This window comes from Atractosteus spatula, chromosome 2 (genome assembly GCF_055471065.1).
Source record: "Atractosteus spatula isolate fAtrSpa1 chromosome 2, fAtrSpa1.hap1, whole genome shotgun sequence".
Taxonomy (NCBI): Eukaryota; Metazoa; Chordata; class Actinopteri; order Semionotiformes; family Lepisosteidae; genus Atractosteus; species Atractosteus spatula.
This window is the reverse complement of record NC_142707.1, coordinates 22,635,485-22,658,790: the sequence shown is the minus strand read 5'-3', so window position 1 is coordinate 22,658,790 and position 23,306 is coordinate 22,635,485. Positions and strand designations below refer to the sequence as shown.

Here is a 23,306-nt window from a genome sequence, read left to right as displayed (position 1 = left end):
AATTCAATATTAAATTCACTACACCATAAAAGGACCTAAAAACCTTTTTTTCAGGCAGAAATTATGTGTTCATAATTCAGTGGTGCTTGCCAGGTACAGTAATAATCTATAAACAATGTAAGACAGAGGGCCATTTATTGCAAGACATTTTATACATGTTTGAAATTTAAGTCTGACATTTCAGCATCAAAATATGACAATACTTTGTATTTTGTTAAAACAGCCTTAAAAACTAATGACACAACTCAAGACACACAGACAAACAGTATGCAAATACAGGAGTGTTTCTATAAATAAGGGAACAACAGCGTCCATGGTTATGCAAATATAGTTGCAGGTTTAACAAAGAAGGCCATGGTGCACACTGTGCCCACACGTTTACAAATGGTCTTCAAACAGGTGAGGCTTGAACTCTTACACCAATGCATAAATCCGTTGTAGATGAATTGTGTGCTAAGCTCCTGGAGCCTAGACTTTCCCATTCATTGCAAATTGACTAAAACTCTTTTGTTCAGTAATAAATTGCCATCACCAGAGGGCATCTCATAGACGTTGATTCTGGGTCCAGTGTCACATGAGGCTCTTGCAATTTCTCTCCCATAATGATGCTCTGAACCTACATCCCTGTTTCATTGTGATCTGCACAAAGCAACAGAATGCATCACCCGTGTGTATTGGAAAACAACTGTGAGTTGCTTCAGTACTCTATGCAGTCATTCCAGTGCTCTAACAACACATGTAGTGCACTGTGCCCTTAGAAACACCGAGTTTATCTGCAGTGACTGCAGGTTTCGTGCATCTGTCTTTCCTAATTATTCTCTCAATGCAGCAAACATTATGTCCATTCACTGTAGGTGTCACTTGTATAACAGGACTAAGTGGCACTAAGCATATTACAGAAGTGGCATCACCCCCTAGACACCTTAAGGGTGCAGATCAAATCAAAGCAAGGGAAGAGCAGACCTGCACTCTTCACACCTCAAAACTCAGAATGTTGAAAAGCTCGGCATCATGTCCAACATATTGTGTTTCTGTGAGATGACATGGAGACCGTACAAGCTGTTGATGAATTTACGCTTGTGTCTGTCCTTTGCACACTATGCATGCTGTGTACCTCATTTGCAGGAGGCCAGACAACTTTAAACATGCTTGGCATTACCACAGAAAGTTATGTGCTCTAGTAATTTTATGATAAAGAAGACTGTGTTATAATGCTCCACCTATCCCATACCTTTCGGGTAACCACGTTTTTTGGTCATGCACTACCTTGTAAACTTATTTATGGAACAGCACTCATTCTATAACTAGTATACATACAGTACTGCACATATTCACTTTATTTATTTCTGTTCTGATAACATTACTCAAAGATAGATTAGCAAGTAAGACATTATAGCTACATGTTAACAGTTCAAGTACTATAGGTAGCTGCGTCAGCATGCGTAGGCTGCAAAGGAACAAATAAAGATTTATTCTATGCTTAAAAGAGAAGAAAGGAAACACAATGTTTCGGCTGTGGAGCCTTCTTCGAGCCATGTTCCGTTATAACTACATGTTTACCCTTTATTCCTCCATACTGTATATTTTAGATCCAAAAAAGTGTGTTGATGCAATCCCAATTAAACTCAGAATAGCAAATTGCACACTTACAGTAATTGCATACCAAAAATTTTGTGATTTCACTCCATGTTCATACGTTTGCCAAAACACCAACGGCTTCTGTCTTTTGGATTCAAATTCTAACCAAACTCAGACCCTGCAGTGTGACAGTATGTAGGTTCATCTTTTCACTTGGATATGTGACTTTAGCTCTCTTATCAGAACCTTGTTTAATGTTTGTTTGGTGTGAGGTAGGACATGGGACTAAACATTCTTTTGTTTAAAATTGTGACCCTCAGAATTGTACTTTTGTTGCCAAATAAGAAATTATTTGATGGTTTGTGGTTTTCATAGCTTTCAGCCCATTTTCACACACAGTTAGTTTAGAATTAGAGTATATAATACCTTCACCACAGGAGTCCAGAACTATTTTTTAAAATAATGCATGTCAGTATATCACTATTGTAACACTAAGGTTAGGTAAACTTCAAGCAAAGAGAATTAATCAATAAACACTTTATTTTTATGATGAGAAAATTCCTGGTAGATTTTTTAAAATCCTCCCAGAGCCCAATCCAAGAAATATTAGAAAAAATACTTTTGTTCAGGAATTAGTTTTCAATGCACTTTGGAGGTCCTTCTTTGAATTTCATATTCATTTTAAACTATGGCATTATGCAAAAGCATTGCAAATATGCTTAGTTTGACTGGAAATTCATAAATATAGTGTAACATCCCTTACACACAGCTCAGCATATTGGTTATTTTTACATAACAGTAAAAAACTGAGTTGTTTCACAACAAATGCTCTATATGAGAAGCATGATCTCCGCTTATCTTCAAATATTCCACTTCCTAGAAAATCACTGTTTAAATGTATATCTTCTGTTTTCTGTTTTATGATTCTCACATACTACTTTACTTTATGCATATGTGAGGCACACATGCTGAGTGTGCAAAATGAATATTACAATTAGATAAAATATTATTTAGAGCAGATATTAAGCCTATCACTTATTTTATTACTAGGTTTCCCATCATCACATTGTCCTTGATAACCCTGACTGCTTCACAAGGTAACTGGATGTGGTAATTTAGTTTTTTAATTCTGGATGATGGATTCTGTCTTTTTAAGACATTGAAAACTGATTGAAAACTGTCTTGGATATACCTGTAGAGATATTCGGATTACATACAGAACAAATATGTTTTCACTATACACTAAAATAATATGGTGCTTTAAGTCATCTCAACTAATCAGTTAACACTATACCTGATATATAGTGAATATATTCACTAACGTATTAAGTTATTAAGTGTAGTAAACATTGTCTGAAAAATTTACAAATTTATCAAAATATATTCCATGTTTACTGAAGACTCATTCATGATCCAAGTAAATACCAGGTAGGATTCCCAATGAATTAACTAGGGTACGAGTGTAAACACCATTTCTTCAATTACAGATATCTATAAGAGATATCACTGTCAATCAGGCGCAGATATATTATACTACAGTATATGTGCTGCATAAACAAAATTGCTACAAGAATTGTTCTTCATACTGTATAGAAAAAAAACTAAAGGAAGAAAAGGGCTATCCCTGTAGTCTGAGATACAGTATATAGTAGACTGATACTGTACGTTTCCAAATTTATCGAAGCGTCCTTACCTTTACAAAGAGTGAGATCTCCGCTTGATCGGGGTCCGCTTTGTGTGTCTCCCCAATATTATTGTTGTCAATAATTTGATGGTTGTTGAAATCGACTTCATCGGTCTCGGCGGTCTTTGTTGGCAATCGGTAAGCCATAAGCATCCCGTCATCAACGTTGTCTTCTTCCACCTCTGTGGGACTCGCCATTTCTTCTTCATCCAGGTTATGTTCCACGGGTTCACTTTGTTGGGAAGAGCTTGAGCTCCCAGAACGGGCTCTTTCTCCGTTCAGATTTGTCTGAAAAGCGGATGGCTCTTTCTCATTTTCACTATGCTGGGACGAAGACTCGCAGTCTTCATTCATGCCTCTCACTGAAGACTGAAACCCTTCCTTCTCGTCGTCGCCCTGATGGGACGAAGACGAGGATGAGTCGTCGCCTTCCTTCTCACTTCCCTGGAAAAACGGAGGCTTGTTCTCATCCGGAGTTTGTCGAGTGTCCATGTATTCCGGGGGACCGGTGGACAAAGGAGTCGCAGGATCCATCTCTGGCAATGACTCGTAGGTTTGGTCCGCAAGGCAGGAGCTTACATCCTTCACGTCTGTTGGACGTTCATACACAGCACCTAGGTTGTCATTTTTGTTTTCATTTATATTCTCATATTTAGGAGTTTCGTATTGGTCATCCGGAGTCTCATAGTCGTTGTCGTTTTCAGTTTGAATTGTTTCATAAATGTTGTCACGGCTGTTTTTATCCATGCTTGTTAGTTTTGATCTGGTTCTTTGCTTTCAGGATAAGACGCGCTAACAGGTGCCTGCAAGCTACTCTAAAGAAATTCACCAGTCTATTGCACTATGCACCGACTTGCCTTTTTTCACAATAGCCTGTTGCTGTAGATGTGGGTGCGCATGAGCGATTTCTAACAATAACTTACAGAGAGCAGGTACTTTGATCAGTAGTCCGGCCTACGCGCAGTAAAAACAAACCTGTACTTTGAAGTGTGATTGGGATGTTAAAACAGTAATTAAGCTTATTTTGCCCCTACTGACAATTCAGAAAATATCGTTTAGAATATATTTTATTTAAAATATCCTTAAAGAATGTTTTGCATATAGGAGTAGTAATAGACCACTCAATGTTTTTTTTTAATTTATTTTAACGTATTAGGAGATGGATTACCTTTCACTTTGGTAAATCGGGCTGTGTCGCAAAGCTGTTTACTTGTTTAAAAACAAACTGTTTTATCATAATACTGCAGTTAGCTTTGTAAACACTGGATTTGTGTTTAAAAATATGGTTACATATAAAAAAAGACAGTGGCAATATACAGTATATCACATAAAGTTGCTGAAATAGCACCAGTAAACAAATAAAACTTATATTATTTAGAAATTAATATGTAGCCAACAAAACCTACATGTAACTAAAATATGTATATTATATATAATATTTATGCACACAGTACATCCATAAATACAGCTCCGAACAAAAGTTGACACTCAGCTGTAGTTGTACAGTATATACTGTATGTAACTGTGTTTCATCATCATCAAGGTGAAGGGTTCATCATTTATACTTTGTGCCAGTATTAACATTGATGATTTATTAAATCTCAGGCTAGTCTGTTTTTCTTCATTTACATTTTAACTTCTGTTTTAAATTCTTTGAAATTAACAAATACAAATGACTATATTTTAAGTGATCTAATCAACTATTTTGAAGGTACCAGAGTAAAAACTGTCTTGACACAACCTTCTCAATACTGATGTCACTTAACTGATGGAAAGAGGCATGTAGAGGTCATTGAGGATGATAATGATGACAATGATGAAAATACCTTGTATTACCTGAAGTGCATTCATTATCATGTTTCTGACACATTCTCTGGAGGTCTGTGCATTTACCTGCTTCTGGTAACACATTTAATGGCTACATTCTGGAGCACATTTAATGGCTACAGTATGAAGCTAATATCAGCTTTATAATTACTCAGAAGCTTCCGATTTTATTTATTTTGGTGCTGAAATGTTATTGTTCATTTAAAGGAAATCCCAAACTGTAATGACATTTTATTAAAGAAGCCAGGGTATTGTTTTCAATAATATGGCTTGGTAGTTTGTTCCATACATCCACAGGCCTTTGTGTAAAGAAATGCCTCCTGTCACTTGATTTTAAATACTCTTCAACATAGTTAACACAGCTGTTGTCTGGTTTGTGTTTCACTTAGGAAGGGAATGTGTCTTATCTGCTTTAGGTGGAATGGATGAACCTTAGTACTAAATTGTGCTTGTTCAAGCAAATCTCAGTTTACAGCCCTCCATAATAATGGTTATCACCACCACTAGTATGGAGGGATTATTTTATGTCAACCACTTTAGACTTCTCATGGTAAGCTATCGATTTAAATTATTATACATTAAAATATCCCAGATTTCTCATCCCTTTATTATCCCTTTGTTCCTATAACTCAGTCTTTATTGAGTTAGGGCCTATCAGATTTAATATTCTATTAAAATATAAATATTATATATATATTCTATTAATAAATAAGCACAGAAACATTTAGTTTAAATGTATACTGTCTACAGCTTCAAAAATAGAAAAATCTCTTTGCCGCTGTGCCACCATGCTGCTCCACAATAGGTATCATATAAAAGATTTTGAAATAAATAAGCACAGACACATTTAGTTTAAATGTATACTGTGTACACCTTAGAAATATAGAAAAATAGAAAAATCTCTTATCCTACCAAATACAGGTAAAATGCATTTCTTGGATCTCTTTTTTTCTCCTGTTTAGCTTGCATAAATTCAGAATAATCAATGTGTGGCACCACATTTAATAAATGCTTCTCATGTTAAATACAAAGCTGTCTCCTTGTGAAAGATAACCAGATGCTATTTGAGCAAGAACACATGACCCACTCTGCCAACATACATTTTATTGTCCTTTGCTCAGCAAATAAAGGAAGCAAAGTGCTGCTAGCACTGATAGGACCTGCAAAGCAATCAGCCACACTAAATTTGTCAGAACTTCTTCATTTTTAGACAGCGTGCTTGCAGAATGTTAGGAGAGCTGAATGCCGACTACAGTGTTTTGTGGAACATCCATTAAAGAAGACTGAAGGCCTTTGTAGGAATTCTTCAGGAGTCAGATATTTTTCAAGCTATCCATCATTAAGCTCTTCTCTGTTCACTCTGGGACACAAATTCTGTCCACTTTTTCCAGAAAATGTACCATGCCCTCAATCCAAATTTCTAAATATCTGAAGTGGAGCGTTTGTGTCTGGAACTTGAAAAAATGTTAGCAACAGGTGATATAAATTCCTTTCACTGAGGCAGGCAAAGGTTAAAAAATTAATTCTCAGCCACTACTGTATATCCTTTCATTATTTTCATCCTGTTGATAAGGTTCTTTTAAAGTCAGGCATGTGGACAACACTACAGAGAAAATCGTCTGCTTTAATAAAAAAAAATGATGTTCCATATCAAACCACAAGTAACAATAAATTCTTAGGTCTAAACTAAAAAAGTGTTGCAGTATTTTAGAAGTCGTGTAATTTGTCTTGCTGGTGTATATACAGTATGAAACATACTGTAATAGTGCATATATTGAAAAAATACATCCTGTTGGCCTGTTTTGCATATAATGGATGTGTGTGTTTTTTTAAATTCACAGAATTCTGTAATGTAATGTTTTTTGTTAGTTATCTAGTAACCCTTTTATTCATTTTGTAACTTTTCAGTTACATGTTTTAAAAGACAATACTTTCCAAAACAGCTTATATAAAAGTAATTGAGATGATAACAGTATTGTCATTAGATGGTATCCTTTTTTCCCCCTCTGCTGTAAACTAATTGTTACACTGTATTAAATGTTACACTGTATTGTTTTCATACTGTATGTGCATTTTTATAGCACAGCATTATCACCTCATATAATATCACATATATGTCATAGCAAATTCTCTGCTTACTGTTTTTATCTTTCTACAACCCTTCATCTTATTATATACAACCTGTGTTGCATGCAAGAATGCAAGAGATTCAAATTATTTTGACTTCTGTCCTGTTTTTCTGCTTGCAATACTTTCAAGCTGCTTTGATCCCTTATAATCAAAACTTAAGATAGATCTTTGTGAAACTGCCACTTCAAACACAGTTTAATCCAAGATTAGTTCAATTTAATTTAAGATTAGTTAGATACAGTAAATTAATATAAGGGGTTGTTGCTGTGTCACCGTACAATTTCCAGAATGCTTAACCTCCTCACCCTGAACTTCTCTTAACCAGCTCCCTCTCCTCTATCAAAGGGATCAAAGGGGTTCTCTATTACAACAGACAAGTTCATTTACAACCCCTTCGGACCATATAAATCCCCTCAACACACACTCCCAACAGACTTCCTTTTGACATATTGCAGCCCACAGTCTCCCATGCCTTGTCCCTGAAGCCTTCCATCCCAGACACCCAGTCGCTCACATGCTCGCTGTGTGGAAAACCACAAGCAACCCACTTCCATCTCTCCAACCTTCTCCGCAGCCCCAGCAAAGCAAACCTCAGCACCCCAGAATCAGCCAAAACAGAATCTCCTGGGCTCATTCCTCCCCCAAACCAGAACCTGGACTAGTGACAGGTGCCATGTCCCAGAGTGAAGCTCCTCACACTGTCTGCTGGCTACAGCTGGTTCACCCAGAGCCGGAACACCCCTCAACTGTCACCGCAACTGGACTGATTGTACAGTAGGTCACCATTAAATCACTATAAAGAAAGTATTTTAAATTTTTCCACCCGCGATTAAGTGTTCTTAATTGTGACCAGATTACTTGCTTGATTCAGCAATAGTTTCCAGACGTTGTGAATTGTTTAAACCAGGTAACCTATGGGAGCAACTGGTTTGGGGCTGTCCAGGACCAGTTATTTTAGCAGACTGAGCTGTATTTATTTGTGCTCTTTAAAAAGTAGTTTGGTACCTAACATCTTGATTTTCAGTTTCTTCCTATGTCTGCCTGTCATGTGTGTCTCACACTGTCTTCCTTTGATCATGCTACAGTATTTATCCAACAACATGTGTTGTCATCAGAAGTTCTGTGAGTGAGTTTGGTTTGCACTGTGCACTGTAATTTGATTGGAATTGTATCATACAATACAGGTGCTGATGCTCAATCTCATTATTGTTCGGAGGTTTTATTACCAAATTCTAGTTTTGTGTGTTCAGCTTTTTTAGACACCCTACCCTTCTTTTTAATGTCTACAAAATTGTTGATTGTTTTGTAGAAAAACGTCTCTTTAAAAAAATAACAATTATTTGCATGAGACAAGGAGTGGATTGTACAGTAGTGAAAGCAAAAACTCCAAACATTTATTATTCTTTCTATATTATTTTAATAACAGGTATCAAATTCCAGCACCACTCTTAACTCACTGGTATATTTTAAATAGAAAAACTACTAATTTTCTTTTCATGTTTTGTATGTTTTTAACAATGTTTCCTGTTAATTTGAGGGTTTGTCTATGTAATTAAACTCTTCACAGGAAATTGTAGCAAGAATGAGAAGGTTTATAAATAAATCACAGTAAATGTGGCAAATAACTTTTATGTGGATTCCCAAATGGCTTAAGCAAAGAAACAGACAACCTGAAATTAACAGATACATGACACAACCTAATCAATTTACTCTGATCTGCTTTGTGAAAATGGCCTTTAAGGTGTTCTCCTAGACTATAACCATCACAGCCTTGTTTATCCACAAACTACCACATACTGTCAATGTAAAAGTGTAAAATTGTAAAAGTATAGTGTAAATGTCAGTAAGAAACTATAACAGCAGAGTGTTTTTCAAAAGGCAAATTAAGGTCATATTGTATGTAAAACAACCCCTTTCTAGTTCAGAAGCAATGCAAAGTAGACTATAGAGTTTTATAGTCTATTTAATGCTATTTTTACATTTTGGAGTTTTAATGAATCAGCGGTGATGACTGCATTTCAAACCACAATTAAACTACCAAGTACATGTGTACGCCCTCCAATCTGCATCACAAAAGATGACGTTTCAATGTATGATTAGCGCCGTATTACCGTCATTGTCTGCCATTGAGAAAGAGGCAACAAAACTTCTGGTGATGCGATAGTGGCCTATTACTTTGTAAACATGCTTTAGACCAAGCATTTTTTGCTACTAAATTAATAGTAAATAATTTAATAAAACCGACTAATACAAGGCAACAGTTTTTTAGCTACTGCACTTTTAAGTATGTCAAAAAAGAGCAACCTGCTAACCAAATAAAATATAGTCATAATAATTCATATTGTTAGGAGATCATGTTTCTCATTTGCTTGCAGCGACTAATGAGCAGGAAGGGACGCTTTCACATCACAATTTGCGTGACCTCTCGCTCTTGCCTGAGGCGGGACTAGAAATGTCTGCCTGCAGAAACCATGGCAAACATACAGTACTTTCAAAAAGCTCACGATTTTACACTTAATGCGGAATTTGTCCAATTTTGCAATACCGTCAATTAATTTATTTTGTTACCGACATTAACCGGTCTGAGACGTTGGGACTGCAGTTTGCCTTTAAGTCCCTATTTCCCTATTGAAGGATTTACAGTACATCTAGTGTAACCTATCAAACAAAGACCAATACGGTAACTGGAATTATAGTTTTACTTGAGTATCTACAGTTAAGCCCAATATCATTTTATGTAGCTCATAATTATGTAATTCATTCATTGAAAGAGGAAGAACCCTCTTTTTCACACAAATTCAGTGAGAAAGAAAAATCTCAGTTTATTTATTTTTTCTTTACTGCAAAGATCTGAATAATTTATTTTGAAATCTTGCATTAATGAGGGAAAATCTTTTTAACTCCATTCAATTAAAAATTAAAGTATGTGCTACGCTTGTTCTTCAGTCTAAAATATAAGGTTCTCAAAATTGCTCCATTTCTTTTCTTTCAGCAAAACCAACTGGTCATTTTTTTTTCTTTGAAGCTTGCTTTCAGGCCATCCGTAACACTTTTTTTTTTAACAAAATCGATTTTTTCTTTATATCATTTTCATTCCTAAATATGAAGCTACATCTGAACCTTAGACTACTAGGTTGCTGTTTCAATCAGTAAAATGTCCTTACCTTTGACCTCTGTTTCATGATAACATACTGATAAATGATAAGATGACGGTACAATAACATACAAATATCATTGTACCGTCATCTTTTGAACGAATGTACTTTTAGATATTGCTTAATCTGTATCCAGGTCCTTGATAAAGAGCATAAACTAAAGCTGGATATAAATTGCAAAGTGATTTTATCAGTTTAGATCACCAAATAGATGTTTCTTATCTTCCTTAATTGATACTGGACAAGTGTAAGATAAGACTTAAACAGTAAGATGGAAAATCTCATCTAGCAATGCTGAACAAATTCCATTACATTTCTCATACCTGTTGGTTTGAAACATATTAATCCCTTCTTTGGCTATAGCAAGACAATTTCCCAGCATTTTCAAATGTCATTAGTGTTGTGAGAAACATAAGCCCCATTAAATAGAACTGACAATCTTCTGCTAGCAGCTGTTGGAGAAAATTCACCAGTTGCTTTATGCCACAGCTCATCAGTCATAGTCCCTAATCAACAATATGCTTCAACTATACGCAAAATAAAAACTAATAATCAGAGGACAATTGGCAATTCTCATATTGTCAGTTGTCAGATATCAGGTCAATGTAATAACTAACTCTATAATCTCTTCTATTAGCCTCAGGCCTATACTATCATGCACAAGTTATCAGACTCTTTCAGTGATGTCCCAATTTATTGATTTAAAAATGATGTACAGTAAACACATTTTTGAGTGTATTAACAAGAATACTCAAACTAAGCACTTATATAAGTAATCAAAATGGGCAACATTGTGGCACAGTGGTCAGTATTACTGCTTCGCAGCCCTGGGGGCCCTGGGTTCAATTCCAGACCTGGGGTGCTATCTGTGTAGAGTTTGTATATTCTCCCTTGTTCATGTGAGTTTCCTCTAGGTGTTCTTGTTTCCTCCCATAGTTCAAAAACATACTGCTAGGTTAATTGGCTTCTGGGAACACTGTTCCTGGTGTGACTGTATACGTATATGTGTTTGGGTCTGTCTGCCCTGCAATGGACTAGCTTACTGTCAAGAGTTTACCCTGCCTTGCTTCTGTTGCTTGTCACTACAGGCTCTGATTCTGATATTGTTTGCATAAGTATTTGTTCCTTCTGATATTGCAAACCTGATACTTAATTCTGAAAGGGGTGAGTAGTTGGACCCCTGTGCGAAGCAAATGTAAATGTAAATCCAAGATTCCAAATCCAAGTCGTTAGGCAAAGTAGGAGAACCATGTCGGGTAATCAAAGGAGTCAGGTCGAGAATAGTAGAGCACACAAGAGAAAGCTGTGGAAGACTTCTCAATAGTGAGCGTAGGTAAGCCGGTGAAGAGTGTTTAAATATTGAAGAGAGAGAGAGATGTGGTTTTATAATTAGTTACTGGATGAGCGTGTGTGGAATTTAGTACTGTATGCGTGGGAATGCCAGGGCGTTTACGGGAGAAGGTACAAGTCATTACAGTCCTGGTAAGGTCCCTCAGTGATGCAGTGAATTTCAAGCTGATTCATAAGTGAAGACCAGGGAAATTACAAAATAAAACTAATTACAGATAAAGCTGTAGAAAGGCACAGATCAGAATTAAGGTATTAAAAAATTCAGAGACACTGAATATACGTTTGAGCATGGTGATGTTGATCGTTAAGAATCACCTACCACCCAGACACTGCTAAGACCAGGCTATCACTCCATACTGAACAGCTAGACAAAGAGAAACCTGGTTAGGAATGCCACTCCGAGGCTAGAACTAAGTTTGAAAAAGCTATAGTGTTCAATGGCTGAGAAGGGAGAAAATGTCAATGAGTCAACAATATCCTTGTCACTCTACATTGGTCTATACAGTATGTCAAAGTAACAAACCCATCTCACATCTTGCGTGGAGCTTGCTGCAAAGCAATTTAATTAAAGGTTTAAACACACAGAAAAAGGTTTTGTGGTTAGACAAGACAAAACTGGCCTGTGTTTTCATCGTTACTGCTAAGTATGATGGAAATAGCATTATGCTATGGGGCTATTGTTCATCAGCGGGGGCTGGAAAGATTTGTCAAGATTGAGTGGAAAGAGTGGATGGAGCAAAATAAAACCAAATCTTAGGAAAAACCTGCTTCAGTCTGTAAGACGTAGAACCAGGACAGCAACCCTAAATTCTGAACACTAGAACAGACCAGAGTCAGAGCTTTGATTGCGTTATCCACAGGCAAAATACTTCTCTCCTTCTTAGTGAACAACTGTGGGACTGAGGGATTGAGAAATGGCACTTGAGCCAATTTTACTCTTTCAGCTAAACTGTGCTGGAAAATAAAAAGAACTGTAAACAAAATGATATGAACCAGATTGTAAGGACACAGCATATTTGTAGGTTTGAGAAAATCACATTTTTCTGAGCACACAATAAAAATATGAACATTCGTTTCTACATCCATTCCATATGAGTTGTTCATCTTTTCAAACTACAGTAAAATGGCAATATTCTTTCATTAATATACAGTATCATCCATCAATCTTTTGATTTTGTTCTTTTGGTCATTGACGAAAACTGCAAAACAAGCGGATAGTGCTCTGATTAGAGGGAAGACAAAATGTTGTTTCCTCTTTCCGTAACTAAGTCAACCAAATATTTCTTCTTTGTGTTGCACGTGACAATTTAAATATAGCCACTGTTGCACAGAAGCAACCAAATACCACAAGATGGTAGCAAAAATTTAAAAGAGCAAGATTGCTATTTTTTCTGGGTTTTAATTGAGTCTCAGCAAAGCTCTGATTTATTTAATTGAATCAATTAATTTAATTTAGAGATGTTAACATTCTTTCCACATCTGTGCTCCTTTAGAGCAGCCCATCAAACCTGCAAGACTATGGCTTTGGCTCTCCAGGATCAGTGTTGGACACTATTTGTTCAAAGGAATATAAGAAATATTACAACTGAGAGGAGGCCCATTCAACCCATCTCTCTCATTTCGTTGCTAGCAACTAATCAATCTCAGATACTGTACATTTTCTTGATAAAAAGTATCAGCTTCAACAACATTGCTGGATAGCCTGTTTTAGACCCCCTTAACACCCTTACACACTGTGTAAATACACTTCCCTGTAGTGTATCATTTGATTTCTGTTTCACTATTGATTTTGAAGAAGTCCTTTTATAAAGACTGTATATGGTTCCTAAGCTTGGAAACTAAGGAAAATATAAGGTAAAAAATTTAAAAGTAAAGAATTAACATGAGCAAATGACTGAAAAAGGTTAATATATTGTTATGGCCACGGACTGAGATCCGTGTCAGGTCTTGTAATAGACCCTATGCGATGCGGTAAGAGCTGGAGAAAACAGGAGGCGTGGTAAAAGGAAACACACAGGGATTTAATAGTGCACAAAATAATAGTGACAGTCCATGAGACAGTGAACGGGGGAGACAAAGAATGGCATCCAAATCCAAACAGGTCCAAAGGCAGGTCAGGGCACAGTCCGGGAGTCCAGCAGCGAGTAATCCATCCTGGGAAACAACAAGGTTAAAATCCCCGGGAAGGGGGAAAACATGCACAGACAAGACATGGAGGTCCAAGGGTGATGGGGCGAGATCCTCCAGACCCTGGGCTCAGGAAGCGGGAGGTGTTGGGGATGAGGCCTATGCCCTCAGGAGACGGACGTAGGGTTTTCTGGGCTAGGCGGGCCTCGCGACATCTTTACCTTAATGATGAACCCCGAGGACTGGAGGAGCTAGTCTTTAAATAATACACATAAGGGGGTACACCTGGGGAGCTTAGCAACAATCACAGGAACAATAGCAGGAGTAGTGGAGCCCCCTCTAGGGAGGGATGTCAGGCGTGACATATAGATTGTTCTAAGATATGAATGCGTGTATTCTCAACCCAATATATTGACAATTAATAATGAACTATTCAATGTTTTTTTTCTTTTGAAATATTCTATAAATGATCTAATGTTTTATGCTTGTGCAACATTAGTGACTATTTGCAGGAACTAAAGCTAATTATGCTACCTAACAATTTGACAAAAGATAGAACCCTACTTCCCCACAGACTAATGGATCTCCCAGAAACTCCAGTATACCAACAGAACAACACAAGACATATACTCAATAACTGCTGTATTATTCCAATAGATACTTGCGATTACAAAAAGCGTAGTATCACTATCAAGTTTTATAAAAGGAATAAAAAGGTATCCATAACAGACAACTTAACAAAACAATCCAAATTAACCAGTCCCAAGAAGTGCTCTGTACATGTCCTACAGTCCCTTGCAAGGCCACAAAAAAAATCTTCCAAAGGATACAATTTTCATTTTAACTGAAAAGGATGGAACTGTCCTCCCTTTAAAACACCCACTACAGGACTATTTTTTTCACCTTGCTTTCCTCTGCACAGGCAATGAATACTTACTCAGCTCACATTCAGATGTGCTTCCCTCTGCTGGACTGAAGAAAAAAAAGCTCAGTACTTCTGTTGCCTCACTGTCATATTCCATTTTCCTGAGAGTGCTGAAGAAATATGTCCCAAGGCACCTCCCCTGCTATGGTCATCGGTAACAGCTCTCCCACTCTCTAGATCTCGCACTTGAAATTGCTAAACATGGCCTTTGTTGCTTCTGCACATCTTACATCTCTGTTTATCTCCTCACACGAGCTGGTCTTTCTAGCTTGACGATCTAGAATTACCTTCTCCAAGCCAGGATGGGAGTCACTTTCTCGCCTCTCCAAAACATTTAACTCTTCACCCCTAACCTCGCCATGGAAAACAAGCTGTCTCCCTGCTCCTAACTTGAGGTCTACTCTTTTCTTTCAGTTCTACTGATTTTGCTAGCCCAAGCTGGAACTCTGGTACAACAGCACTGGCTCTCCCTTCCTCCTCTCTCCTTTTCTCAGTCCCTGCTAACTCCACTGTTTCCCTCTCTACCCTTCTTTCTCTCTTTTCTTGGTCAAACGTCACACCCACAGCTGTAAGAACGGTGTTATTTACGAACCCTGTGCAGGTCTCTAGGCAAGCCCCGGAAGCTGAGGTATCCAAGGTGGGCGACGAGGTACAGTGGTCGGTTCTTCCAGGCAGGGTCAAGTCCAGGTAAAAGGCACGAAGAGAGGCAAACAAATCTGATAGGGCGAGACGAGCGAGAAATCCAAAACCAAAGAGTTGACATTGAGGAGTCCAGACGAAGTAGAAAAGGCTTTTAGGAAGAAAGGGCGAGGTGAGCTCAGGAGGTAGAAGAGACCCAGGCTGAACGGAGGGTTTATATAGTGAAGGAAGGGGTGTGTAAGGGAAAATGGATAATGAGGGGTTAATTGAGGCCAGCTGCAGCCGTAACAACACCTCTCTGAAACCTATTCCCCAAGGATGTGAGCACCTGGCATCAGACTGCACTGGGGCTTGGAGTCCTCATTCTCAACCCTCACCAACCTCAGTGGCCACACCAGTGACAGTGAGGAAGGAGAGAGGCCTATGCGAATGCTGAGAGCCACACAGGAATATGGCTAACACAAAACTGAAGCCATATCGCGTGATTCCAACAGAGAAGCAGTACCATGTTAAAGTGACTAGATTGTGTCATAATCCTGAGGGCTCTTTGTAACAGGACAGGTCTTGTAAAGGGCTCCAAAACTGTTAATTCAATATATGTCTAGACTGAGTGCTATGTTTTGCATCATGTATGACATGTCATATGCTGTTTATCAGGTATTTTTTATTATCCATCCATTTCCTACCCACTGCTTCCAGTTCAGGATCATGGTGAGCTGGAGCCTATCTAAGCAAGCAAAGCATGCCAGGCAGTGTTAACCAAGGATGGAACTCCAGTCCATCACAGGGTAGACACTCAGACACAGACATGCACACACTTACACATAGGGCCAATGTTCCCAGAAGCCAATTTACTTACAAGTACGTATGTTATTGATCTGTGGAAGGAAACTAGACCACCTGGAGAAAACCCACACAAATACAGGGAGAAAATACAGAGTTCATATAGATTGCACCCCAGTGCTGCAAGGCAGTAATGCTGACCACTATGGAAATAAGAAAAACAACAACAATATTTTGTTCTGAAATTCTTGAAGTCTACTGCTGTGTTTTCCAGCCCTGTTCTTGGGGGACCCCTGGGGACCCCTGTGTCTCCAGTGTTTTGTTTCTAATACTGTATGGTGTTCATCACTAATGCTAACTGATGTCGTTAATCTTTGTGTTTGCTTCTTTAGACTGTTTGTTTGTTAACCTGTTTCATTCTAACCAGATTCTTCAAATGGGTGACCAGCCATAGTCTTAAAACCCCACAAGATTTGTTTTCTCTTGAAAAAAGCACTTACAAAGAATTTTACAAGAAAAGAGAGTAACCTCACATGCATACAAACCAGTATTTTCTTACTAATAAAAGTATGCTTTACAATATCAATAAACCTGGCAATAATTCACCAGATTTAAATGAACAGTTCCAAAAATAAGCACACACCGATGAAGTCAAGATGGAAAGAAACAATGCAAATCAGGCCTACAAACATCACTGTAAAGCACTTTATACAGAGGAGAGCAAGCACAACATATTTTTTAACATTAACACAATGATCAAGCTTACCCCATATAGTCCAAATCAGTCTTGTTCTTGTAGCACTACTTAGCTGAAATCTGTTAAACAGACATAGCTTGTCCCAAGAACATTTAAACCAAAAAAAGAAATGTTCTCATTCTGAAGTCTGGATCGGCTGTTCAAGGCAACCTCTCCTCCTGAAGCTGCTTCTTTCATTTGCTTTCAGTCATGTTTTTTTAAAATCTTCTTGCTCCCCAAATGAAATCAGCACAGTTGACAACAATCTTCACATAGTCTGAATCAATATGCTGTTGCCGAGATGCTAATTGCAGGTGTGTGGAGGTGTCATGTAGCGAAATCTGAATCGGAGTTATAACAACAGAAAGAAAACAAAAGAAGAAGGAAAAGAGGAATTGGCAATGACACTTGCCAATTAGCACAGTCATTGCCATGCAAATATGATTGCAATTTCCATACAGTCATAGTCCTAAGCTTATCTCTGTTACATACAGTACTGTACTTACTGTATCATCTAATATACTGTACATCAATGTAGGCAGATCTGGAAACTGGGACAGGGTTCAAACATAAATGATTTAAAACCTTCAACGAACTGAAAAACAAATTAAAAACACTCCAAAAATAAAACATTAACTTGGTTTATCTGGGAATAAGAACTAATCTGGAGCACCAAACAGAACTACTGCACTGTACAGAACCTCCGTCATACTTCACAGATAAGGTGGTATTCTTTGGTTTTGTATGAGATTTCTTTCTTTCTCCACTCTTTTACATCACATTCAGTTTAATGTAACTTTGATCTTGTTCTAAAGTTTCCTGGGCCATCTTTGTATCAAGCGAATTCTGAAGCATAATGGAGTTAATGTCACAGCCAGGCCAAGAATGGCCACCTCAGGTACTGACACACCCATCGGTATTGATAAGTTAATTAATGGTAACAGTAGCAGAATTAATTCTGAAGCTTATTTTGTTTGCAAAATATAGACACATTTAAAACACATTTTGTTTGCTTTGTAATGTTTCATAGCCGTTCAGGGATGCCAAATATGTAACGTTGTGGCTCTCTGAAGGCACCAGTTCTGTAGGGTTTGGGCATTTACTGAGACAATTATCAATTGTAGCAGTAAATCACAAAGTTGATTCTTTTGATGGCTTTAGAATCCAACCATGCGACATAACTCAAACAACGTGCACACACAGGTACTAATACACGAGGATACATTTATTAATACATAGAATATGCATATAAACCTAACAGATCTTATCGAGAGGGTTATCAGAATACAAAAGATATATATTCAATCAGTTACGAAGAGTTACACATATCAAGAGGACATACGTTCAGTATATCATTCATTAAGACCGTTTCATAAATGAACTTGGTTATAACTTCTACATTAGATACTCAAAACAAGTACATAACTCTTAGGAATTAAATTGATATCAACTGGTTGGGATAGCAATTGAATTCTCGAGTTGTAATGCATTGAAGTTGAATACTCATCCAATTTCTGGGGATTCATATCTCCTGCAGGCACAAAGAAACAGTTGCAGGCTTGTTGCTGTCCAATCCGCGCTCTCTGGCTCCGTGCCAGGCTGTGCTGTGCGGCTTGCGACGGTGCGCTGCTGATGCTCACTGACCGGCTAGTTAGTGTTGGCTTTAACTAGCAAAGTTTGTGCACAGGAGAAAAGATGACTGTGGGTCCCAGCAAGTCAGGAAGAGGACCGGTTCGTTCCTGATGAAGAGCTAGTTCTGAATAGTGATTCAGCTGTCCACAGTTCTGACCTGTTCACGAGGCTTGCTGCTGATGCTAACCTCGGGTGTCCTCTGGTTACTCTCTGGCAACCCCCGCTCTCGACTCTTAGAACAAAGGAAAGTTCTGGCACTCGGACACACTGGCCGTTCCGTGGTTGTCCGGGCTGAGTCTCAGGATGGTCAGGAGGCGCGCTGCGAGAATGTCCTGCCCTTGGGAGCCTTCTGCTCCTGGGCCGTCCTGCCCTGGAATTCTCCTTTGAATTCCCTTTAGAACAGTCCACAGAATCCTCTCCAGAATCTCACTGAATCTCCCCTTCTAAATCTCCCAGGCTCTCTGTGTTGCCTGTTTTTACCTGGAGGAACTTCAGCTCATTGATTGGCTGAAAGTTCCATGGGCATCAGAGTCCCACGTGGGTTACTCGGCCCTACCAGTCCCTGATTGGTTGATCACGGTGAGATATGAGTCACTTACTCCTGACACTTAGTAATGCGGTCCAGATGTCCAACTGGCACTCCCTAGACAGATAGGCGCCAATGGATGACCATTGATCATGATAGCCAGGCTTAGCTAAGTGCATCCCCCTTTGGGAGCTGTCCTAGGACCTTAAATCACCCTGCACTAATGGTCTCTCTGTGGCTGCACCACAGAGATGAACAGAGAAATGGGGCCTCATTTGGGAAGCTCAGAAACACTTAATTCTGCCTTATTATTAAGCCTCGCCGCTACAGCTTATATAGAAGAAACTGATCCCATATACAGTATATTGGGTGAAGCAGCAGGGCAATGACCCAAAACATACAACCAATGAACCTAAAGTGTTCATCACAAGAAAAAAAGTGGAAAATCTCAGATTTGATAGGTCAATTTCCATATTTCAATCCAGTTAAGCAAGTATTTTACATGTTGAAGAAAAACAACTTGAAATCAGAACACTCTAAGAATAGACAGAGCTCAAACTAGCTGCAGCAAAGTATCTCAAATGATTACAGAAAGAGCTTAGTCAGCTCAATTGGTCACCTACAGTATATCATGCAGTTATTGCCTCAAAGGGATACAAAACCAAAAATTGACTTAAAATGTAATGTGTCCCTGTACTTATGGACACTTTAAATCACAAGGTTGAACACAAAGTATTTGTATGTGTACTGCACCAATTAACAAGGATTGAAAGATACTCTGCTCATACATACCTGTAACTACCACACACTAAGGGGTGGCATGTTGAGGTGTGTGGTGGAGCTGAGCCAGTGCAGACCAGTCCTGGGCTAGCGGAGGACTGAAAGGTGTGGAGAAGCATAGACAATGCATCATTAAACCTGTCCACCTGCATATAGTCACTTAGCCCTGAGCTTTAAGGTCTGCCCACACCCTAGACAAAAGCACAGTAGACCACAGCACACAGACAGAGAGAAGAAATCAGGGGAATGTACACTAGAGTGCACCATTGGAACCAGAAGAGGACTCGGACACCAGGGGCTCTATAGAGAGCAGAAGAGGAAGTCTCTAGCATCGTCTTCCTCCCCCTCTACCCCATACTGGACTACACGGAGTTTCTTCTCTGTGGCATAACAAGGCATGTGAAGTCACCAACCGGAGCTGTGATTTTGGAAAACGACCCTGCTGGTCTTTTCCCCTGTGACATTGGTGTTTGTGTAACTGGGCACCATGGTGTTCAAGTCTTTCTGTAAGTGCATTTAATTCTAATACTATCATTACATTTAATTAAGTGCATGTGTCCCTTGATGATACGTTTTGTGTCATGTTTTTCTGGGCTTTTAGATAGATAATGAGATGTTGTAGGTGTTAAAAAAACAATAAAAAGGGAAATTATAAATAATATATACTTATAATTATACAATTGTAAAAGGCTTTGAGTTGAGTGTTCAGAAAAGTGCTCTGTAAGTGTAACAATTATTTAATGTTATAATAATGTGATACTAGTTCAGGTGGGTAGCTGCGTCAGCATGCATAGTCTGCAAAGGAACATGTAATAGCTTTATTCCATGCTGAAAAGAGAAGAGAGAAAACACAACATTTCAGCTGTGAAGCCTTCTCCAGATGTGATACTACTGTGTTGTCTGGTTTGTGGATGCATTGGAAGATATATCTGGAAGATATCAAGAAAATGTTGGGTAGAGGACAGCACCCTTAGAATTGCTAGGTGAAGTAGATGCCAACAAAGTTTTAAAAAACAGTTCCTGCCTTAAGGAATCACAACTGTACAAGAGTATACATGCTATTATATACTGTATGCTTTATTTTTTAAAAATGTATCGTTCATATTTATTCCATGATCACAAATACAAATTATTTGAGTGTCTAGCAAAAATAAGAGTAAATAGAAATTTGACTTTGCTATTCCCAATACTTTTGGAAGGCACATCAGCAGCAACAACAAGTTAAATAACATACAGCTTAAAAAAAAGTCTGACAATCAGTGTGAAAAAAAAAACATCAGTGTGAGCCAGAGGTAGGGGTAGAGTTTAGTAATCTGACATGTTGTGGGAAAATGTCTCTGAATCTGGACGTTTGTGTCTTTATGCTCCTATAACACTTACCAGGGGTAAGCTAAGGTTGCTGCTGGAAGTGATACTAGTGGGGCCAGTAGGGGGTGCTCACCCTTCGGTCCTTATCCCCAAGAAAAGTGATGGGGATACTATATGTAAGAAGGCACCATCCTTCAAATGAGATGTAAAACCGAGGTCCTGACTCTCTGTAGTCATTAAAAATCCCAGGGTGTTTCTTGAAAAGAGTAAGGGTGTTATGCCAGCATTCTGGCCAAATTTCCCATTGGTCTTTATCAATCATGGCCTCCTAATAATCCCAATCTATAAATTGGCTTCATCACCCTGTTCTCCTCCACACTGACAGCTGGTGTGTGATGAACATACTGGTGCACTATGGCTGCTGTCACATCATCCAGGTGGGTGCTGCACATTGGTATTGGTGGAGGGGAGTCCCCATTACCTGTAAAGCGCTGTGAGTGGAGTATCCAGAAAAGTGCTATATAATTTTAAGTGTCACAGTGAGGTGACCCCTTAAACAAGAATTATTGCCTGCCTTGTAACATCTACGTTACCTACTGTAGCAATACAAACAGGGTGCTAGGCCCCCTCTACCACAGGTTATGTTCATCTCCCAGAATCACCAATACACACACAGACCAGCATAATGTCTTGTACATCAACATTTACTATCACCCCAAGGTGATAGCATTCACAAAATAAACAGCATTCACAGCAACAAATGGTACTTCCAAGGGTCATAATGAATTCCTGAGGGTCAGCTGTCCTTTTAGGTGATGAGGAGAGGGCGCTAGAAAGTCTTGGTGCTTCAAAGAAGAACAGCAACACAAGAAGAGGGATGCCACACAGTCCAATTTCCCCAGTCCCCGGGCAGTTTGGGAATATCGGGACTCCTCCATTAGGCTGTACTACGTTTCACCTTGGTTCAGTATCGACTCACCAGGCCAGTTTCTTTGCTCCTTGCCTCCAAGTATTGAACATCTCTGCACAGCACCTCCGTTCCTCTGCCAAAGTCTCCCTTGGTCTGCAGTTCCTGGGACAATCTCCTCTGTAGTCTCGCAGGCTGCGGCTTGCCTTGCGCTGCTTGTCTTGTGTTGAGAAGAGTGCAGGCTCTGTTCAGGCTCAGATCTGTTTATCCCTTCTGTAAGCCATTCCCCCCTCAGGTGTTTTCCCATTGTCTCTGTCAGTGGTGGGTATGCCCAGGAGATTACTAGGAGGAAGCTTGGGTCGTTTTGAGAACTGGCAGTCCTAGGTGTCATGGACACTTATCACTTCTTTGTTTGCTTTACTGCTCCCCCCCTCTGCCCAAGTTCTGATTCAAATGTTGCTGGCTCAGCAACACCTCATACCTCCATGTGTACCTAATTGTTTTCTGGATGACCTGGGTGTGAACACTGTTACTAATTGTTCCTGCTGCAGTCACGAATCGCATTCCTACGAGCACCTCTCACCACCAACACCCGCGCACTAATTAATCAATTGTCATTCCTCATGCTCTTCCCTATTTATACCCTCTCACCCCACTCAGTCCCCGCTCACAATTGAGAATAACCCTTGGCTTTCTCTTGTGCATGTATACTACTCTCGACCTGATTTCTGGCTACCGGACCTGGTTTCCTTCTGCTTCAACTTTGTCTAGCCTCTAGTTTTGGATTTGGATACTCTCAACCTGACTCTTGTGATACCCGACCTAGCTCTTCTACCTCGACTATGACTTTTTCCTTTGGGATTTGGATGCCAATCACTAGCTACCTACAGTCTCAGCACCGCATAGGGTCCAACCAGGTGCTCCTAACGCCATCCTTGACAGCTCCACTGTCACATTGACACAGTCCTGACCATCAACACAAATCGATTAATCATAGCCTGTTACTGCTTCAAGAGCCTACATCCTGCACCATAAGCAATTATTATTATTATTATTATTATCATTATCATCATCATCATTATTACCTGTAAAATGTGGTAAAGACAGTTGAAGATGGACCAAATTCAGCTGTCTGAGGAAGTAATGGTGTTGTTGTGCCTTCTTTATAACTCCAGTTACATGCTGGGACCATGTTAAGTCATTAGTAATAAAGGAACCC

At 38.9% G+C, this 23,306-nt stretch overlaps 1 protein-coding gene across 1 annotated transcript in view; it reads right to left on the bottom strand.

The window, feature by feature from the left end:
- LOC148839456 (chloride intracellular channel protein 5-like) overlaps positions 1–4,081 on the bottom strand; it is a 47,609-nt gene extending 43,528 nt beyond the window's left edge. Inside the window, exon 1 of the mRNA XM_088908654.1 lies at positions 3,272–4,081. Within this exon, the coding sequence (XP_088764780.1) occupies positions 3,272–4,009 (738 nt within the window). The 5' untranslated portion in view covers positions 4,010–4,081. The remainder of the gene's footprint in view (positions 1–3,271) is intronic.
- Between the last annotated feature and the right edge of the window lie 19,225 nt (positions 4,082–23,306).